The sequence below is a fragment of the Morus notabilis genome, unplaced genomic scaffold (genome assembly GCF_000414095.1).
Source record: "Morus notabilis unplaced genomic scaffold, ASM41409v2 Scaffold28, whole genome shotgun sequence".
Taxonomy (NCBI): domain Eukaryota; kingdom Viridiplantae; phylum Streptophyta; class Magnoliopsida; order Rosales; family Moraceae; genus Morus; species Morus notabilis.
The window spans coordinates 136,689-152,495 of NW_010361930.1; the positions used below are offsets into that span (position 1 = coordinate 136,689).

General features: G+C 34.6%; 4 protein-coding genes across 4 annotated transcripts; 3 read left to right on the forward strand and 1 right to left on the reverse strand.

The window, feature by feature from the left end:
* Positions 1-854: 854 nt before the first annotated feature.
* On the forward strand, positions 855-3,332 carry LOC21394749 (pumilio homolog 15). The gene is made up of 5 exons (XM_010100760.1): positions 855-1,711; positions 1,829-1,991; positions 2,531-2,697; positions 2,809-3,067; positions 3,210-3,332. The coding sequence occupies exons 1-5, from the start codon at positions 855-857 to the stop codon at positions 3,330-3,332; spliced, it is 1,569 nt and encodes a 522-aa protein (XP_010099062.1).
* Positions 3,333-5,594: 2,262 nt separating this feature from the next.
* LOC21394750 (pumilio homolog 12) lies at positions 5,595-8,098 on the forward strand. The gene is made up of 5 exons (XM_010100761.1): positions 5,595-6,517; positions 6,668-6,830; positions 7,346-7,495; positions 7,611-7,856; positions 7,982-8,098. The coding sequence occupies exons 1-5, from the start codon at positions 5,595-5,597 to the stop codon at positions 8,096-8,098; spliced, it is 1,599 nt and encodes a 532-aa protein (XP_010099063.1).
* A 1,591-nt stretch (positions 8,099-9,689) lies between these two features.
* Positions 9,690-12,176, forward strand: LOC21394751 (pumilio homolog 15). The gene is made up of 6 exons (XM_024167376.1): positions 9,690-9,890; positions 10,089-10,459; positions 10,602-10,764; positions 11,294-11,457; positions 11,666-11,741; positions 12,060-12,176. Exons 1-6 carry the CDS (start codon positions 9,690-9,692, stop codon positions 12,174-12,176), a joined length of 1,092 nt encoding a protein of 363 aa, XP_024023144.1.
* Positions 12,177-12,837: 661 nt separating this feature from the next.
* Positions 12,838-14,659, reverse strand: LOC21394752 (thioredoxin domain-containing protein 9 homolog). Its single transcript, XM_010100763.2, has 4 exons — positions 14,580-14,659; positions 14,183-14,458; positions 13,342-13,500; positions 12,838-13,241 (listed from the first exon to the last, which is right to left on the reverse strand). The coding sequence occupies exons 1-4, from the start codon at positions 14,601-14,603 to the stop codon at positions 13,059-13,061; spliced, it is 642 nt and encodes a 213-aa protein (XP_010099065.1). The 5' UTR covers positions 14,604-14,659; the 3' UTR covers positions 12,838-13,058.
* Between the last annotated feature and the right edge of the window lie 1,148 nt (positions 14,660-15,807).

The window sequence follows — 15,807 nt, forward strand, 5'->3', positions numbered from 1 at the left end:
AAAAAAATCACAAAAATATCACTTTCTTTTATTTATGTAATTTATCGCTTTGGGAAATATACAATTTGGGATTAATCAATGAGCTCTGGAATTTGAATGTGAATTTGTTTTTTATTTTATGAAAGTTTATAATTTGAGTTAATTTAATTATGATTAGTTATTGGCTTATTGCTTTTTGAAAATAATACCTATACATCTATCCGTTTTTATAGATTAGGTTTTTTTTTTTTTTGTTTAGCTAGTTTAACGGAGTACCCATAAACCAAACGGAGATCGTTAATGTTATTAGGTAACATTAGAAGAAGCTATTAAATTGAACTATGGCATTATCAAGCTAATTAACCATATTTATTACGATATGGTTTGAATTAAATCTCTTCTCTCCCCTTTGTGTAACTGCAGACAAATATGCATATTGCATTAAGATCACTTTTAACACCTCAAAAGGAAAAACTAAAAAGAAAAGTCTATAAGTTGACAATATCAAAAAGTGCAAGTTACTAAAATCATTAGTCGTTTTCCTTTTTCGTTCGAAGAGTGATATATTATCACACATTAAAAAAAACCCCCCATTTTTTAAAAAAAAATTTTAAATCTCTTTTTAGATTTTGAAAGCGTGATAAACATTATTAGGCAAATATAAAAGAGTGATAAAACATTCTACGAGTGGTTAAAATTCAAAAAAAAAGAAAAAAGATAAACAACCTAACCTCACCAGAGCTGATCTCCTCCCTCCTCTCCTGGTATATAACACCAGTAGCAAACTCTGAATCGTTCCGAGGTCTCTCTGCTAAAAAGAGTCTTCTTTTGGTTCGCAATCAATCAACTACGTGAAACAGCAGAATAATCAATCCATGGCCCACAACATGCGAGAACTTAGTTTTTGGCTGAACAATATGGAGGAAGAACGGCGTCAACAACAGTTGAACAAATTGAGAAATCTTTCCTTGAGCGCTTCTCCTTCTCCGCTCCAATTTTTCGCCTCCGAGCCGCTGCCGACCACGAGAATCAACTCGCCTGCGACGCCGCCGTATTCGCGGTCCGCTGCCGCTAGCAACGGAATCAACATTAACGAAAATCCGGTACACTATTACGATCACTCTCATTCTTCTCGGAATGATCTGAATCTCCCGAGTAATTTATTCGATGATGATAATGATCTGATGATCCAGTACAGTCCGTCTCATCATCATAGCTTGCACCACCGGTTTCCGAATTCTCAATCTCCTAATGTTCATTACCTTAATCATCAACCTATCCTGATAAATTCGCCTCATTCTTTGGGTTATAATCATAACGGGCTTGGATCGTCTGGTTTGCAACGTAGACCAACATATTATTCCCAGTTGTACAACGCTGGTTATGATCATCAATACGGTCGTTATCATGATTATGATAATCTTCCTCGTCGTCATCAATATCAGCGTTCCACGCCGATTGATGTAATACGAGGAAAAGTGGTAATGGCGGCGCAGAACCAGCACGGAAGTCGTTTCTTGCAGGACAAGCTTCGGCACGGGAACCCGCAGAACATCAACGTGATTTTCTCCGAAACGAAAGAGAGTTTGTGGTTTTTGATGTCCCACCAGTTTGGGCATCATATCGTTCAGAAGCTCATTGATGTCGTGGACGACAATAAACTTGATGAGATTCTTGATATTTTGACTAACGATGACACAGGGCTAAGTCAAGTCTGTGCTCATGACCACGGGTATACTCTCTCTCTCTTTTCTTTTCTTTTTTTTTAATGATATAAATATAATCATCGTTTTGTAGTGTCTTGATTTCAGATTAGGGTTTATAATGATTTTTTTTTTCCAATTTGTAGAACTATGGTGGTGCAGAATTTTGTGGGGCGTCTAAGTACCCCAGATCACCAATATTCGTTTGCATCTGCTGCGAGTCAAATTGCTTCGTCGTTGACTAAGAGTACCAATGGCAGTGCAGTGATTTACCAATGTCTCAGAAATTTCTTTTGGCCTTACAAGAAGGTAAAACTCACACACACACATATCAATGTTTTTTGAACCCATCAGAAATTTTTAATAAGCATGTCAAATTATGTAGCTAATTAGAAAAATAATAGGTCCAAGAGTTCATCTATATATATATTAATAGTTAATATTTCCCAAAATCAGTGGTAATTTCGGTTTTCATCTATGTTCTATGCCAAATTAAAATCTATAATCGGAGCTGTGAATTCTTATGTTAGTGCAAAAGCCAGAGGCTTTTAGAGTGTCAATCCTGTGTCAATCCTAAGGAAAGAAATTTTAAGAGCAAAAATTAATGGCACATCTGCCACCAATGTCATTAACATGTTTTTGTAAAGATCTATAATTTATATGGAAAACATAAACACTATTGTGTTAATCAGTACCAAGATCACATTCATATAACCTCTGACGTTCTTACAAATTAATTTGTTACATTACCTGCTATGTCATGGTTCTTTTATTTTTATTTTCAAATATTATTGATTTATCAATGTTCGGTAAACAAAAGTCTGACCTTTTTTTTTTTTTTTTGGCAGCCTCTTCTGCGTGCTATAGCAGCAAATTGTCACGACATAGCACAAGACAAAAGTGGGTGTTGCATATTGCAAAAATGTTTTGATGAAGCCAACGGTACAGAATTCTTCGACATGCTTGCGGCTCCCATAATAGAAAATGCTTACACCCTTTCTGAAAATTTATATGGGTATGTTATATTTACGCTTACCATCTTTTTCTTATACTAGCAGTTTCTTATTTTTTGGACATAGATTATATTTTTTTGACTTGTATCGTAACGTATCCTATCTTTCTTCAGGAACTATGTTGTGCAGCACGTAATAAGCATGAAGAAACAAGAAGTGAATAGAAAAATAGCAACGAAATTTACAGGAAAGTTCTTTAGTATATCCATGAACAAATATGGCAGCAATGTGGTTGAGAAACTCGTGAAGAATTCTGGATTAGAAGCTGCTGATTCAGTCATTAGCGAGATACTGGCCAGCGATAGTCCCTTGCTAGTTTATCAAAATCATTACGGAAATTTTGTTGTTCAGTCTGCTATAAGGGTTATTCGGGTAAGGTTATATCTCTTTGCTAGTATTATCACACAACATATTTTATTTAGTTAGTTTCACCATCTATGCCTCGTTCAATTTCGGACTTCTTTCTAGTTTGTAATTTACTTAGCTCTTACAACTTGGCTTTATTCTTGGTCAGGAGGGACAACTTCTCGATCAGTTTATACAGCACGTTGAGGACAATGTAAGACAACTTGAGAATCATATGTACGGTAAAAGGGTGTTGCAAGCAGTGAATGCGAGACGAAATCGAAATGGATGAGAGAACCAAAATCCAAAAGATAAACAGCATGTGATGTTGTTTGGCTGTTCCCTTTGTTGGGATTTAAACTCTTCTTCAAGTAGGTTTTATTGTAATATGTTTAGGCGTCTTTAGGTGCCGTTTTGTCTTTTTAGGCTTGCTGGTTTTTGTTATAAATTATGTGACTTCCTCTGAGGTGTTATGTCTTATGTCATATTAGTTATAGGCCGCGTCTAGTGGAAGTGTAGTGCAGTAAGTAAACTTGACTCTATTATGTGATGCTGAAGCACATTATTGAGTTCTATATCATTTGTCTTTATATGTTTTGGATTTAAACATTATATGCTTATAAACCTGGATACACACACACACATCTCGTAATGATCTGATTGACACGTACAGCGTCTGACAAGATCAAACCAAAGTCATTTCGGGCAAGATTAATACCATTTAGGGTAAAGAGTAAATATTCCTTTACTTTTTCTTCGAGAATCTTCAAGTTGAAAAGGTCGTTGTTCAACAATAATTACGAGGATGTGTTAGCTAATTGATTATCTCTTGAAATTTTACATTTTTCCCCACGGTTCATTGAAAAAAAAAGCTTTAAGCTAGTGCATATCAATAAAATGTACATCATATATATATATATATATATATATATATATAATAATGAAGAGAAGAAAACGTATCTGCATTTTGAGTTCTTGTGGATTATATATGTGAAGGAATGAATTGAGATTGATGTTACAGTTGAAGTCTGATGCCGAAGTTAAGGTACAGATAGTAAAAACAGACTTTTCACATTCTTCAATAAAATGGAAAAAGACAACTAGACTTAGCAATGTAGATAAAATAGAATCGTGAAAAGAGGGTAATTGATCGGGTTATGTTTCATAAATTAGTTAGAATGTTGTGGTTTGAAATTTAAAAGTTTGGAATAAAAATTTTGAAAAGAGCGATTTAAACTTGTAATCTGAAATGAGGTTTGGATATCAGTTGAGTTAATTTAAGGTTTAGCTATTACTTTTTTAAACTAATACATATGCATATAATATTATATATGTGTTTGTGTATTATAGACCCTTTCTATATCCGAGGTAGAAAAAATAGTTTTAATGAAGTACCCGTGAACTAAGCAGATTGTCAATTCATCAACGTTATTGAGTAAGCAAAGCCATTGAAATTGAATTCGCAAGCTAATTAACTGTAGTTTATCTGTGGATTAATCTCACTGATACTCCTGAATTTTAGGGTCATTTCTATTTTGTCTTTTAAATTTTGAAAATTATCACTTTGCCTCTCGACTTTTAAATTTATTCCCTTAAGCGCCTTTGTAAGAATTTCTATCAAAATCAGATAGAAAAAGAGGGGATATACGTGTATTCATGAGATTTTTATCTCTTTGATTTTAATAGAAATTCAAATAGAAAAACCACATGACTACATTACTTTCCTTTTTTTATGTGTTTTCAATATAAATTACAACATAAGAAGTTAAGTGGAAATAATTCAAAGTTCATGGAGCAATGTGAGTTTTTAAAATTCGGGAACAAAGTGAAAATGACACTAAAATTTAGAAGACACCAATAATGTAAAAGGCACTAAAGTTTTGATGACGCCAATAATAATAATCCTTTATTTATATCATGCTATGACTTGAATCAAATCTTTTCTCTCCCCTTGGTGTAATATATGCAAGGATGCATATTTCTACTAACATTCACTTTTAACACCAAAAAAAGAAAAACCAAAAAGGAAACTTAACAACGTGAAGAAAGGCAAGTTACCAAAAATCGTCTAGTCATTTTCCTCTTCTTGACGAAGGATTAGTATTATTGCAAATTTAAAAATAAAAAAAAATAAAAAAACCTATTTTTTAGAAAATTAGAAAAAAAAAAAAAAAAAAAAAACGTTCCTTGTATAAAAAAAAAAAATCTCTTTTTAAATTCTAAAAGCGTGATACGCATTATTAGGCAAACAAAACAAGAGAGATAAATATTTGACACAAAAAAAAAAAAAACAAAAAAACAAAACAAAACAAAACAAAAAATTAAAATTTTAAACAAAGAGCGATCCTTCTCTCTCCTTTTATATAGGATTATTAATCTCAGTGATATAAATCCTAATATATATATATATATATACATATACATACATATATACACACACACACACACATATGGTAACGAGTGTACTTCAGCCAAAAACAAAAAACTCGGAATCGTTCCGAGGGCTCTTTGGCCGAAAATAGATTTCTTTCTTTTTTTTTTTTTTTTTAGCAATATGGAACAGCAGAATAATCTTGCATTTTCTTTACATTCTGAACTCAATAACAGAAATCGTCAAGTGGAACCGCGTCGTTTAATTAAGCTCAGCGAAATGCTTTTTCAGGTTGAACAAGAGTTGAACGAATTGTGGAATATTTTCTTCAGCGCTTCTCCGTCGTTGAGTCTGTCTGTGCCACAATTTCCAAATTCCGAGCCGATGCCGACCACTAGAATCAACTCTCCTGCAACGCCGCCGTATTCACCGCTCGCCGCCGCTACCAACGGAACCAACATTAACGAAAGTCCTGTATACTCTCACTCTCACTCTCCCCGGAATTATCTGAATCTCCCGAGAAATTTATTCGATGATGATAACGGTCTGATGATCCAGTACAGTCAGTCTCACGATCATAGCTTGCACCACCGGTCTTCCAGTTCCCAATCTCCTGATGATCATCAATATGATAATCATCAACCTAATTCGATAAATGCGCCTTATTCTTTGGGCTATAACGGGTTTGGACCGTCCGGTTTGCAGCGCAGAGAAATATCTTCTCCCCAATTGTACAACGCTGATTATTATCATCAATATGGTCGTTATCATTATCATAATAATCTTCCTCGTCGTCATCAATATCAGAATTTCTCGCCTGTCACGCCGATTGATGTAATACGAGGGAAAGTGGTAATGGCGGCGCAGAACCAGCACGGGAGTCGTTTCTTGCAGGACAAGCTTCGGCACGGGAACCCGCAGAACATCGACGTGATTTTCTCCGAAACGAAATGGAGTCTGTGGTTTTTGATGGAGCACCAGTTTGGAAATCATGTCGTTCAGAAGCTCATTGATGTCGTGGACGACAATAAACTTGATGAGATTCTTCATATAATTTTGACTGAAGATGACACACGGCTAAGTCAACTCTGTACTCATGACCACGGGTATACTCTTTCTCTCTCCCTCTTTCTCTCTTTTTTTTTTATTTAATGATATAAATATGATCATCGTTTTGTATTATCTATAATCTTACTGAGTCTTGATTTCAGATAAGGGTTTATAATGATTCTCTTTTTTTTTTTTTCCAATTGTAGAACTAAGGTGGTGCAGAAATTGGTGGGGCGTCTAAGTACCCCAGATGATCAATATTTATTCGCATCTGTTGTGAGTCGGATTGCTTTGTCGTTGACTAGGAGCACCAATGGCAATGCTGTGATTTACCAATGTCTCCGAAATTTCTTTCGGCCTTACAAGAAGGTAAAACTCTATCATACACACACTTTCAACCCATCAGAAGTTTTAAATATTTATGTCAAATTATATAGCCGGAGACAAACCATAGGTCCAAGAGTTCATATATTAATAGTTAATATTTTTTAAGATCAACGGTGATTCTAATTTTTATCTATGTTTTAGACCAAAGTAATTATAAATCTATAATTGGAGCTGTGTATTGCTATGTTAGTGGAAGATCCAGAGGTTTATGAAGTGCCAATCCTACAGAAAGAAATTTTAAAAGCAAAAATTAATGGAACTTCTGCCACCAATTTTATTAACATATCTGTGCCAAGATCAATAATTTATATGGAAAAAACTACATATATAATATTATATTAATCAGTGGCAAGATGACATTAATTGCTGACGTTCTTACAAATTAATTTGTAGCGTTTCTTGCTCTCATGATTCTTTTCTGTTTATTTTCAAATATGATTGATTAATTAATGCTCAATAAACATAACAGTTTGACCTTTTTTTTTTTTTTTTGGCAGCTTCTTCTGCAGGCAATAGCACAAAATTCTCACGACATAGCACAAGACAAAAGTGGGTGTTGTATATTGCAAAAATGTTTTGTTGAAGCCGACGGCGAAATCTTCGACATGCTTGCGGCTCCCATAATAGAAAAAGCTTACACCCTTTCTGTTATATTTGCACTTACATCTTTTTCTTACACTATCAATTTGATTATTTTTTGGACTTAGATTATATTTTCACCCGTATCGCACCCTATCTTTCTTCAGGAACTATGTTGTGCAGCACGTAATAAGCATGAAGAAACAAGAAGTGAATAGAAAAATAGCAGCGAAATTTACAGGAAAGTTCTTTAGTATATCCATGAACAAATATGGCAGCAATGTGGTTGAGAATCTCATGAAGAATTCTGGATTAGAAGAAGCTGCAGACTCAGTCATTAGTGAGATACTGGCCAGCGATAGTCCTTTACTAGTTTCTCAAGATCGTTACGGAAATTTTGTTGTTCAGTCTGCTATAAGGGTTATTAGGGTAAGGTCATCTCTTTGCTAGTATTACTACACAAATATTTCATTTAGTTAGTTTCACCATCTATGCCTTGTCCAATTTCGGACTTCTTTCTAGTTTGCACTTAACTTGGCTATTTTCTTGGTCAGGAGGGACAACTTCTCAATCAGTTTATACAACACGTTGAGGACAACGCAATACAACTTCACAATCATATGTACGGTAACAGGGTGTTGCAAGCAGTGAATGCGAGACGAAATGGATGAGAGAACCAAAATCCAAAACACAGACAGCATTTTATGTTGTTTAGCTGTTCCTTCTGTTGGGATTTAAGCTCTTCTTCAAGTACGTTTGATTATAATATGTTTAGGCGTCTTTAGGTGTCGTGTTGTGTTTGTTATATATATTTTGTCACATTTGTTATAGGCCGTGTCTAGTGGAAGGGAAGAGCAGTAAGTAAAGTTGACTCTAATCTTCCCATTATGTGATGCTGAAGCACAGTATTGAGTTCTATAACATTTGTCTTTATGTTTTGGATTTCAACATATTATGCTTATAAACCTGGATACACACACACATCTCGTAATGATCTGATTGACACGCACAGCATCTAACAAGATCAAACCAGTGAGATCATTTCTGGCAAGATTAATACCATTTAGAGTGAGGAGTAAATAACACTCCTTTTCCTTATCCTTTTCTTATATATATGGAGACAATACTTAATTTTGTCTCTAAAACAGATTAATTTGAGACGAAAATGGTTGTCTCTAAGAGTTTCCTCTCTAAAGATGTAAATTTTTGTAGTGGCTGTTAGTATTGATGAACTATGTAATTTGCAAGCTACTTAACTGTAGTTTATTTATTATGCTGTGAATTGAAACAAATCTTTTCTCCCTCTGTGTAACTATATTCAAGTATGCATATTTGTACCAACATTCACTTTTAACACCCAAAAAAAAAAAAACCGAAAAGGAATGTTGACAATGTCAAGAAGGGCAAGTTACCAAAAAATCGTTTAGTCGTTTTCCTGTTCTTGATGAAGGAATATATTATTAAACAAACCAAAAACAATATCTTTTTTTAGGAAATTAAAAAAAAAAACACGTTCCTTGTAAAAAAAAAAAAAAAATTAAATCTCTTTTTAGATTTTAAAAGCGTGATAAACATTATTAGGCAATCAAAATAAGAGAGATATATTTGAGTACTCCTTGAAATTCAAAAAACAAAAAAAATAACAATAAATTAAAATTTGAAACAAAGAGCTATCACATAGAATAATTTCAATTTAGTATATAGTGAAATCATTATTTAGTACGCCGTGTTTTTTACTTTTTTTAATAATTTTTTATTTGATTAGCCTGAATTTACTCTTTTTTAAATGTTTTTTTCTAAAAGCCTTATACCCTTATGACCAAACATCATTTTTGCCTCTAAAACCCATAAAAGAGTAAATTCAAGTCAGCCAAATCAGAAATTATTGAAAAGGACAAATTAAACATTTATGTGTCAAAAACTGTCTCAAGGTACTAAAAATTAATCTTTTAAAATTTGAAATTATCAAAGACATGGGGTATTAGAAGAGATTTCGCCGTAACTAAGAGTACGAAATTAAAATGATCTATCTATCTGTATATGTATATATGTGTGTGTGTGTGTGTGTGTGTGTGTGTGTGTGTGTGTGTAATAAGGAGTGTCTTCACCAAAAACAAACTCTAAATCGTTCCGAAATTCTCTCTGACCAAAAGGAGACCAACATGCAACAGCAGAATAATCGCGGATTTTCTGGTATCAGTTCCAATCGTGAAGGAACCAAATCTTTTGGTTGAACTCAGCGATAGGATTTCTCGGTTGAACATGGAGACACAAATGCTTCAACAAGAGTTGAACGAATTGGGATCAAATCTTTTCTTGAACGCTTCTTCATCGTCGAATCCGTCTCCGCCACAATTTCTCAACTCCGAGCCGCTGCCGACCACGACAATCAACTCTCCTGCGACGCCGCCGTATTCGCCGCTCGCCGCTGCTACCACCGGAATCAACATTAACGCAAGTCCGGTATGCTTTCACTCACATTCTTCTCCGGAATCTTGAATCTCCCGAAAAATTTAATCGATGATGATGATCATAATTTGCACCACCGTTTTTCGAATTTCCAATCTCCTGATGATCATTACGATAATTATCAACCTAATTCGATACATTTGCCTTTTTTCTTTGGATTAAAATAACGGGCTTGCATCTTCTGGTTTGCAGCGCAGAGAAATATCTTCTCCCCAATACGGTCGTTATCATGATCATGATAATCTTGCTCGTCCTCATCAATATCAGCGTTTCTCGCCTTCCACGCCGATTGATGAACTACGCGGAAATGTTGTAACGGCGGCCATGAACCAGCATGGGAGTCGTTTCTTACAGGACAAACTTCGGCACGAGAACCCGGAGAACATCGACATGATTTTCTCCGGAATGAAAGAGAGTTTGTGGTCTTTGATGGTGCGCCCGATTGGGTATCATGTCGTTCAGAAGCTCATTGATGTCGTGGACGACAAGAAACTTGACGAGATTCTTGATCTTTTAACTAGAGATATCTTACGACTTGAAGAACTCTGTGCTCATGACCATGGGTATACTTTCTTTTTTCTTTTTTCTTTTTTCTTTTTCTTTTTCTAATCATATGAATAAGATTATCATATGAGATTATCCATAATTTGACTGTGCCTTGATTTCAGATTATTCTTTATAATAATGTTTTCTTTCACTTTGTAGAACTAACGTGGTGCAGAAATTGGTTGGGCGTTTAACTACCCAAGAGCAACAATTTTTTTTCGCATCAGTTATGAGTCAAATTGCCTTGTCGTTGACTAAGAGTATTAATGGCAGTGCTGTGATTTCCCAATGCCTCATAAATTTCTCTCCTTCTCACAAGAAGGTAAAAAACGTATACATATATATCTACATATATATAGACACACACACATACATATACACAGATGTTTTTTCAATCCATCAGAATTTGTAATATTTATGTCAAATTAATTAGCTTTAGACATGCCATAGGTCCTTGAGTTCATACATTAATAGTTAACATTGCCTAAGATCAGTGGTGATTTTAGTTTTTGTATATATTCTATTCCAAATTAGAAATCTGTATTGGAGCTGTGAATTGTTATGCTAGTGCATCCAGAAATTTATCTTCTTTACATAGAGGAATCCTAAGGAAAGAAATTTTTAAAGCAAAAATTAATGGCACTTTCTGCCCAATCATATTACATGTCTTTACCAAGATCTATAAATAATATGGAGAACACTAAGAATATGATCTCTGACGTTCTTACAATTTAGTTTCTAGCCCTACTTTCTATGTCATAATTCTTTTTTAAAAAATTACAAAAATTACTAATTTATTAATGTTCAGTTAACATACATAGTTTGACCTTTTTTTTCCCCCTTCTTTGCAGCTTCTTCTGCGTGCAATAGCAGTATATTGTCACGACATAGCACAATGCAAAAGTGGGTGTTGTATATTGCAAAAATGTTTTAATGCAGCTGACGACGAAATGTTCAACATGCTTGCGGCTGCTATAATACAAAATGCTGACACTCTATCTGAAAACTGTAATGGGTATGTTAAATCTACACTTGAATGTTTTTCTAACACTAGCATTTTGATTGTTGTTCGGTCTTACATAAACGTGCTGTTGTGATTAATTTTAGCACCTGAGTGATGTGAAATAGATTTAAGATTGTTAGCAGATGATCATATTGGTTGTAATTAATTTTGGACTCGTTTTTAGTAGATGACATTTCGCTTGTGTTGTATCCTTCACCAGGAACTATATTGTGCAGTTTGTAATAAGCATGAAGAACCTCGAAGTGAATAAGCGAAATTTAGAGGAAAGTTCGTTAGTATATCCATGAACAAATATGGCAGCAATGTGGTAGAGGAACTCTTGAAAAATTCCGGATTAGAAGAACAAGTTGCTGATTTAGTCATTAGCGAGATACTGGCCAGCGTCCCTTACTAGTTTCTCAAAATAATTGCGGAAATTTTGTTGTTCGGTCTGCTATAAGGGTTATTCGGGTAAGGTTTTATCTCTTTGCTAGTATTATCACACAACATATTTTATTTAGTTAGTTTCACCATCTATGCCTTGTTCAATTTTGGACTTCTTTCTAGTTTGTAATTTACTTAGCTCTTACAACTTGGCCTTTTTTCTTGGTCAGGAGGGACAACTTCTCAACCAGTTTATACAACACGTTGACGACAATGTAAGACAACTTCAGAGTCATATGTACGGTAGAAGGGTGTTGCAAGCAGTGAATGCGAGACGAAATGCATGAGAGAACCAAAATCCAAAAGACAAGCAGCATGTAATGTTGTTTGGCGGTTCCTTTTGATGGGTTTTAGCTCTTCGTTTAAGTGTCTTTTTATCGTATGTTAGTTGTTATATGTTTAGATTTTTTTATGTGTCGTTTCGTCTTTTTAGGCGCGTTGCTCTGAGGTGTTACATGTTGTGTGCTAGTGGAAGGGAAGAGCAGTAAAGTTGACTCCCCATTTTCTGATGCTGAAGAACAGTAGGAGTTCTGTAAGATTGACTTTATGTTTTTGGATTTCAATAATATGCGTATAAAACCTGAATACACACACATGTGCGTCTACTAATGATCTGATTGACACGACATCTACAAGATTACACAATGTCATTTCTGGCAAGATTTATACCATTTACGGTAAAGAGTATATTTTCTTTTTCTTTGAGAATATTCGATGGGTGTTCAACAATTACGAGAATGTGAAAGCTTGGTTATATCTTGAAATTCGTGCTTCATGATATATAAACTCTAAGCTGGTGCATATCAGTAAATGCATGTTTGGAAATTGAAAATGAGTGCATAATCTGAAGAATGACTAATTCTATGTGCACTACAAAATAGGTCTTCGTAATAAAAACAATAAAAGTATAATTCTCAGCATATATTGTGATTCCCCAATCGACGGGTGTGTCGACTAAAAAAAAAATATATATATATATATATATATATCAGGACAATCAAAAATTCCAGAGACATGAAAAACACCTATCCTGCTAGTACAAGGTCATATACCATTATCAAGCACAAACTAGACTAGCCCTGGAATAGGTGAGGGGGATGATGAAACACCTCCATTTTCCCCCATTAACAGAACCCATACCTTATAGCTTATAAATCCATTATGTAGTTTTACTCTGAATCTGATGAGTCTGGATTTGTGCTTTGACGGACACTTCTTCTGGAATGCGCACCGGATTTAGATGCATTTAGCGACGATTCACCCTCAAAGAAGATGACTTGAGCTTTAGCCAATCTCTCCTCCAGATCCTCTGTGCTGAATTCATCTGTCCCACCAAGCTCATCGAATCCCACCTAAGCCACATTAAGATATATATAGGTTAAATGTTAGATCAACAGCGAAACACAAATGTTAATCAGGTCTGTGACTATTAAATAGTTCCGTATAGCATACCACATAATCATCCACTTTGGAATTCTTGATTAGGGCAATGGTAGGCAGAACAACAATCTTTAGCTTCTCGGCTAAGAACGGGCTTTTCTCAGCATGGATCTTCACAAAACGGGTCTCGATGTGCTGCTTTGCCAATATACTCAAGTGCTTGTCCACCACCTACAAATCAACTGTAAGCATTGATTGTTCCTCCGGAATTCAATGTCAACATTGATTGTTCCTCCAGAAATCGAGCTAATTTACAAAATGAAGACAGTATTCCCACATCTACAGCGAATGAGGATCAAACCAAAAAATAGAAAAACAGCTACACAACGAGACAGATGTAGTAGCACCACCAAATAATTAAATTGAACACGATCAAGAATCAAGTGAACAATACATTATTGTTAACTGGTCTAACTTGTGCTCTTTTTCTAGATAACTTAGCCCTCCAAACATATTAAAGAACAACCTCAAAGAATTATTCCAAACTTAAGTTTTTAACTCGTACTCTTAAAAGGGGCACCTTTACTTTCCTTATATTCTTTGTATCGCGTACTAAGCTCCCGAGAACCAAAACTAATTGTCAAAAAAAAAAAAAATCAATCATACTTTCCACCATAACAATTCCCACCAGCCAAAATTGCCACGCTAAGATTAGAAACCAGAATCCGAATTCCAAACTTTAAGAGTGAAAAAAAAAAAAAAAAAAAAAAAAAAAAAAAAAAAAAAAACACAATAATCTTTCAAGTTTCAACAACAAATTCTCGTCCTTTATGTTACAATGCACAATTTTTACACTAATCAGAAATACAAATCCAAAAATTAATCAACAGCAAAACCATAGCGATATATATACCTTGCAGGGCCAGTTATCACGGTAAAAATGGCAGACGACGCGGTCGCTGGCCTTGACTACGGAGAAGAAGTCCTTCTCGGAGAGGATCTCGGAGTACTCGCCATGACCGAGAGAGATCCAACGACTACGCTTCTCCGCCATCTTCTTCATCTGCTGGAGGCGCCGCTCCCTCAACGCCTCCAGGTCGTCGGAATCCAGCCGATCCAACGCCGCGATCTCCTCGTCGATCTTGTCTTCCACTGCCTTCACCACCGTCAGGACCTGCTTCTCCACTATCTGCGTCGCCCCCCACCAAATCGTCACCGGAAAAAAAAATTTTTAAAAATGCTTGTTACAAAGGATTGTGAATGCAAGTATTTTTGTATTTGGTAGGATCAAAATGAGAGATGAAAATTACCTCTTGAATTTTTGGGTTCTCCATTGATGGAATTCTCTGATTCTGCAGGCTCTCTCAGATTTTTTTTTTTTTTTTTTCAAATGAACGAAGTGGGAGAGGGGAAAGCGCTTTGTTTTTGTTTTGTCTGGATTGGAGCCGGAGGCGAAACAAGTTTCGTGATACGACGCCGTTTAAGTGGTTGGGCTCTAGCTTTAAGTTTGGTGGCCTCGGATGGTCCAGCCCAATTACGAAAATAATCTCTCTCCCCCCACGGTTGAAAATTCTCTTTTATTATTTTTAAAAATCTTCTCAATTTTCATCTCAAAAAGAAAAATCTTCTTAATTTGAAAATGCATGGTTGATATCGAAAAAAATAAATATATCAGATTATTTGCACATAAGTCGTGTTTAAGTTGCTTCAAAAAGCAAGAGGTTGTTATATTAATGCTTTTAAATGAAGAAGAACTAAAAAGTCGCTATGTTACAGTTTTTTGCCGAGGAAAAGGGCTAATATTAGTTGATGAGGATCAGAGTTGAAGTTCATGTTTCCTATATTTACTCTTGATTTATGTTGATATAGATTAGTTGTCGTATTTAAATTTAATTTTTATAATATGTTTATTTATTTTTAATATTTAAATTTTTTTTAAAAAGTTTAATATTTCAAAATTGGTTAGGTTAATACAATTTTTGAAATAGAATTAAGATTTCATTCTTTCGTATTTTTTTAGACTTAAATAATGAAACAAATTAATTACATGAAGCAGGATATCACTAGCATAACATGGCGTTTTTATCTTTGATAATTTGCTTTCAAGCCTGTTTGGTAAGAGCGATGAAAGGGTGTGTAAGAATGGAGAGTGTAAAAGAATGGAAGAATTGTTTATTTGGTATGATAAAAAAGAATGACAATGATTATCCTATTATTAGGCAATAGAAGGAAATAAGGAGGGAATATACAGTGACGAAACCGGAAATTTATATGAGGGAGGCTAATAACTACAGCACAAATTTAAAGGGTTAAAAAATAATATCCTTAATTTTTTAGAAGGGGCTTTGTCAATTGTTTTAGAGATATTCTTATACAAATATAAGTTTAAAAAAAAAAAAAAAAAAAAGGAGGAAAAAGAGTTGAGAGGGAGCTTGATCTCCCACTAGTCCTTAATTAGCTACGTCCCTGGGTAAACCAAGATTAATAATATAATGTTTTACTTGCTTAAAATTATTTTAGCTTTGGACTAAAAAGATA

Coding starts and splice junctions, on each gene's coding strand:
- LOC21394749 (XM_010100760.1), top strand. CDS start 855: ATGGCCCACAACATGCGAGAACTTAGTTTTTGGCTGAACAATATGGAG. Junction 1,712..1,828: donor GTCTGTGCTCATGACCACGG/GTATACTCTCTC, acceptor TCCAATTTGTAG/AACTATGGTGGTGCAGAATT. Junction 1,992..2,530: donor TCTTTTGGCCTTACAAGAAG/GTAAAACTCACA, acceptor TTTTTTTGGCAG/CCTCTTCTGCGTGCTATAGC.
- LOC21394750 (XM_010100761.1), top strand. CDS start 5,595: ATGGAACAGCAGAATAATCTTGCATTTTCTTTACATTCTGAACTCAAT. Junction 6,831..7,345: donor TCTTTCGGCCTTACAAGAAG/GTAAAACTCTAT, acceptor TTTTTTTGGCAG/CTTCTTCTGCAGGCAATAGC. Junction 7,496..7,610: donor AAAAAGCTTACACCCTTTCT/GTTATATTTGCA, acceptor TATGTTGTGCAG/CACGTAATAAGCATGAAGAA.
- LOC21394751 (XM_024167376.1), top strand. CDS start 9,690: ATGGAGACACAAATGCTTCAACAAGAGTTGAACGAATTGGGATCAAAT. Junction 10,460..10,601: donor CTCTGTGCTCATGACCATGG/GTATACTTTCTT, acceptor TTCACTTTGTAG/AACTAACGTGGTGCAGAAAT. Junction 11,742..12,059: donor ATTTAGAGGAAAGTTCGTTA/GTATATCCATGA, acceptor TTTCTTGGTCAG/GAGGGACAACTTCTCAACCA.
- LOC21394752 (XM_010100763.2), bottom strand. CDS start 14,603: ATGGAGAACCCAAAAATTCAAGAG. Junction 14,459..14,579: donor AGAACCCAAAAATTCAAGAG/GTAATTTTCATC, acceptor GGGGCGACGCAG/ATAGTGGAGAAGCAGGTCCT. Junction 13,242..13,341: donor CCAAAGTGGATGATTATGTG/GTATGCTATACG, acceptor AATGTGGCTTAG/GTGGGATTCGATGAGCTTGG.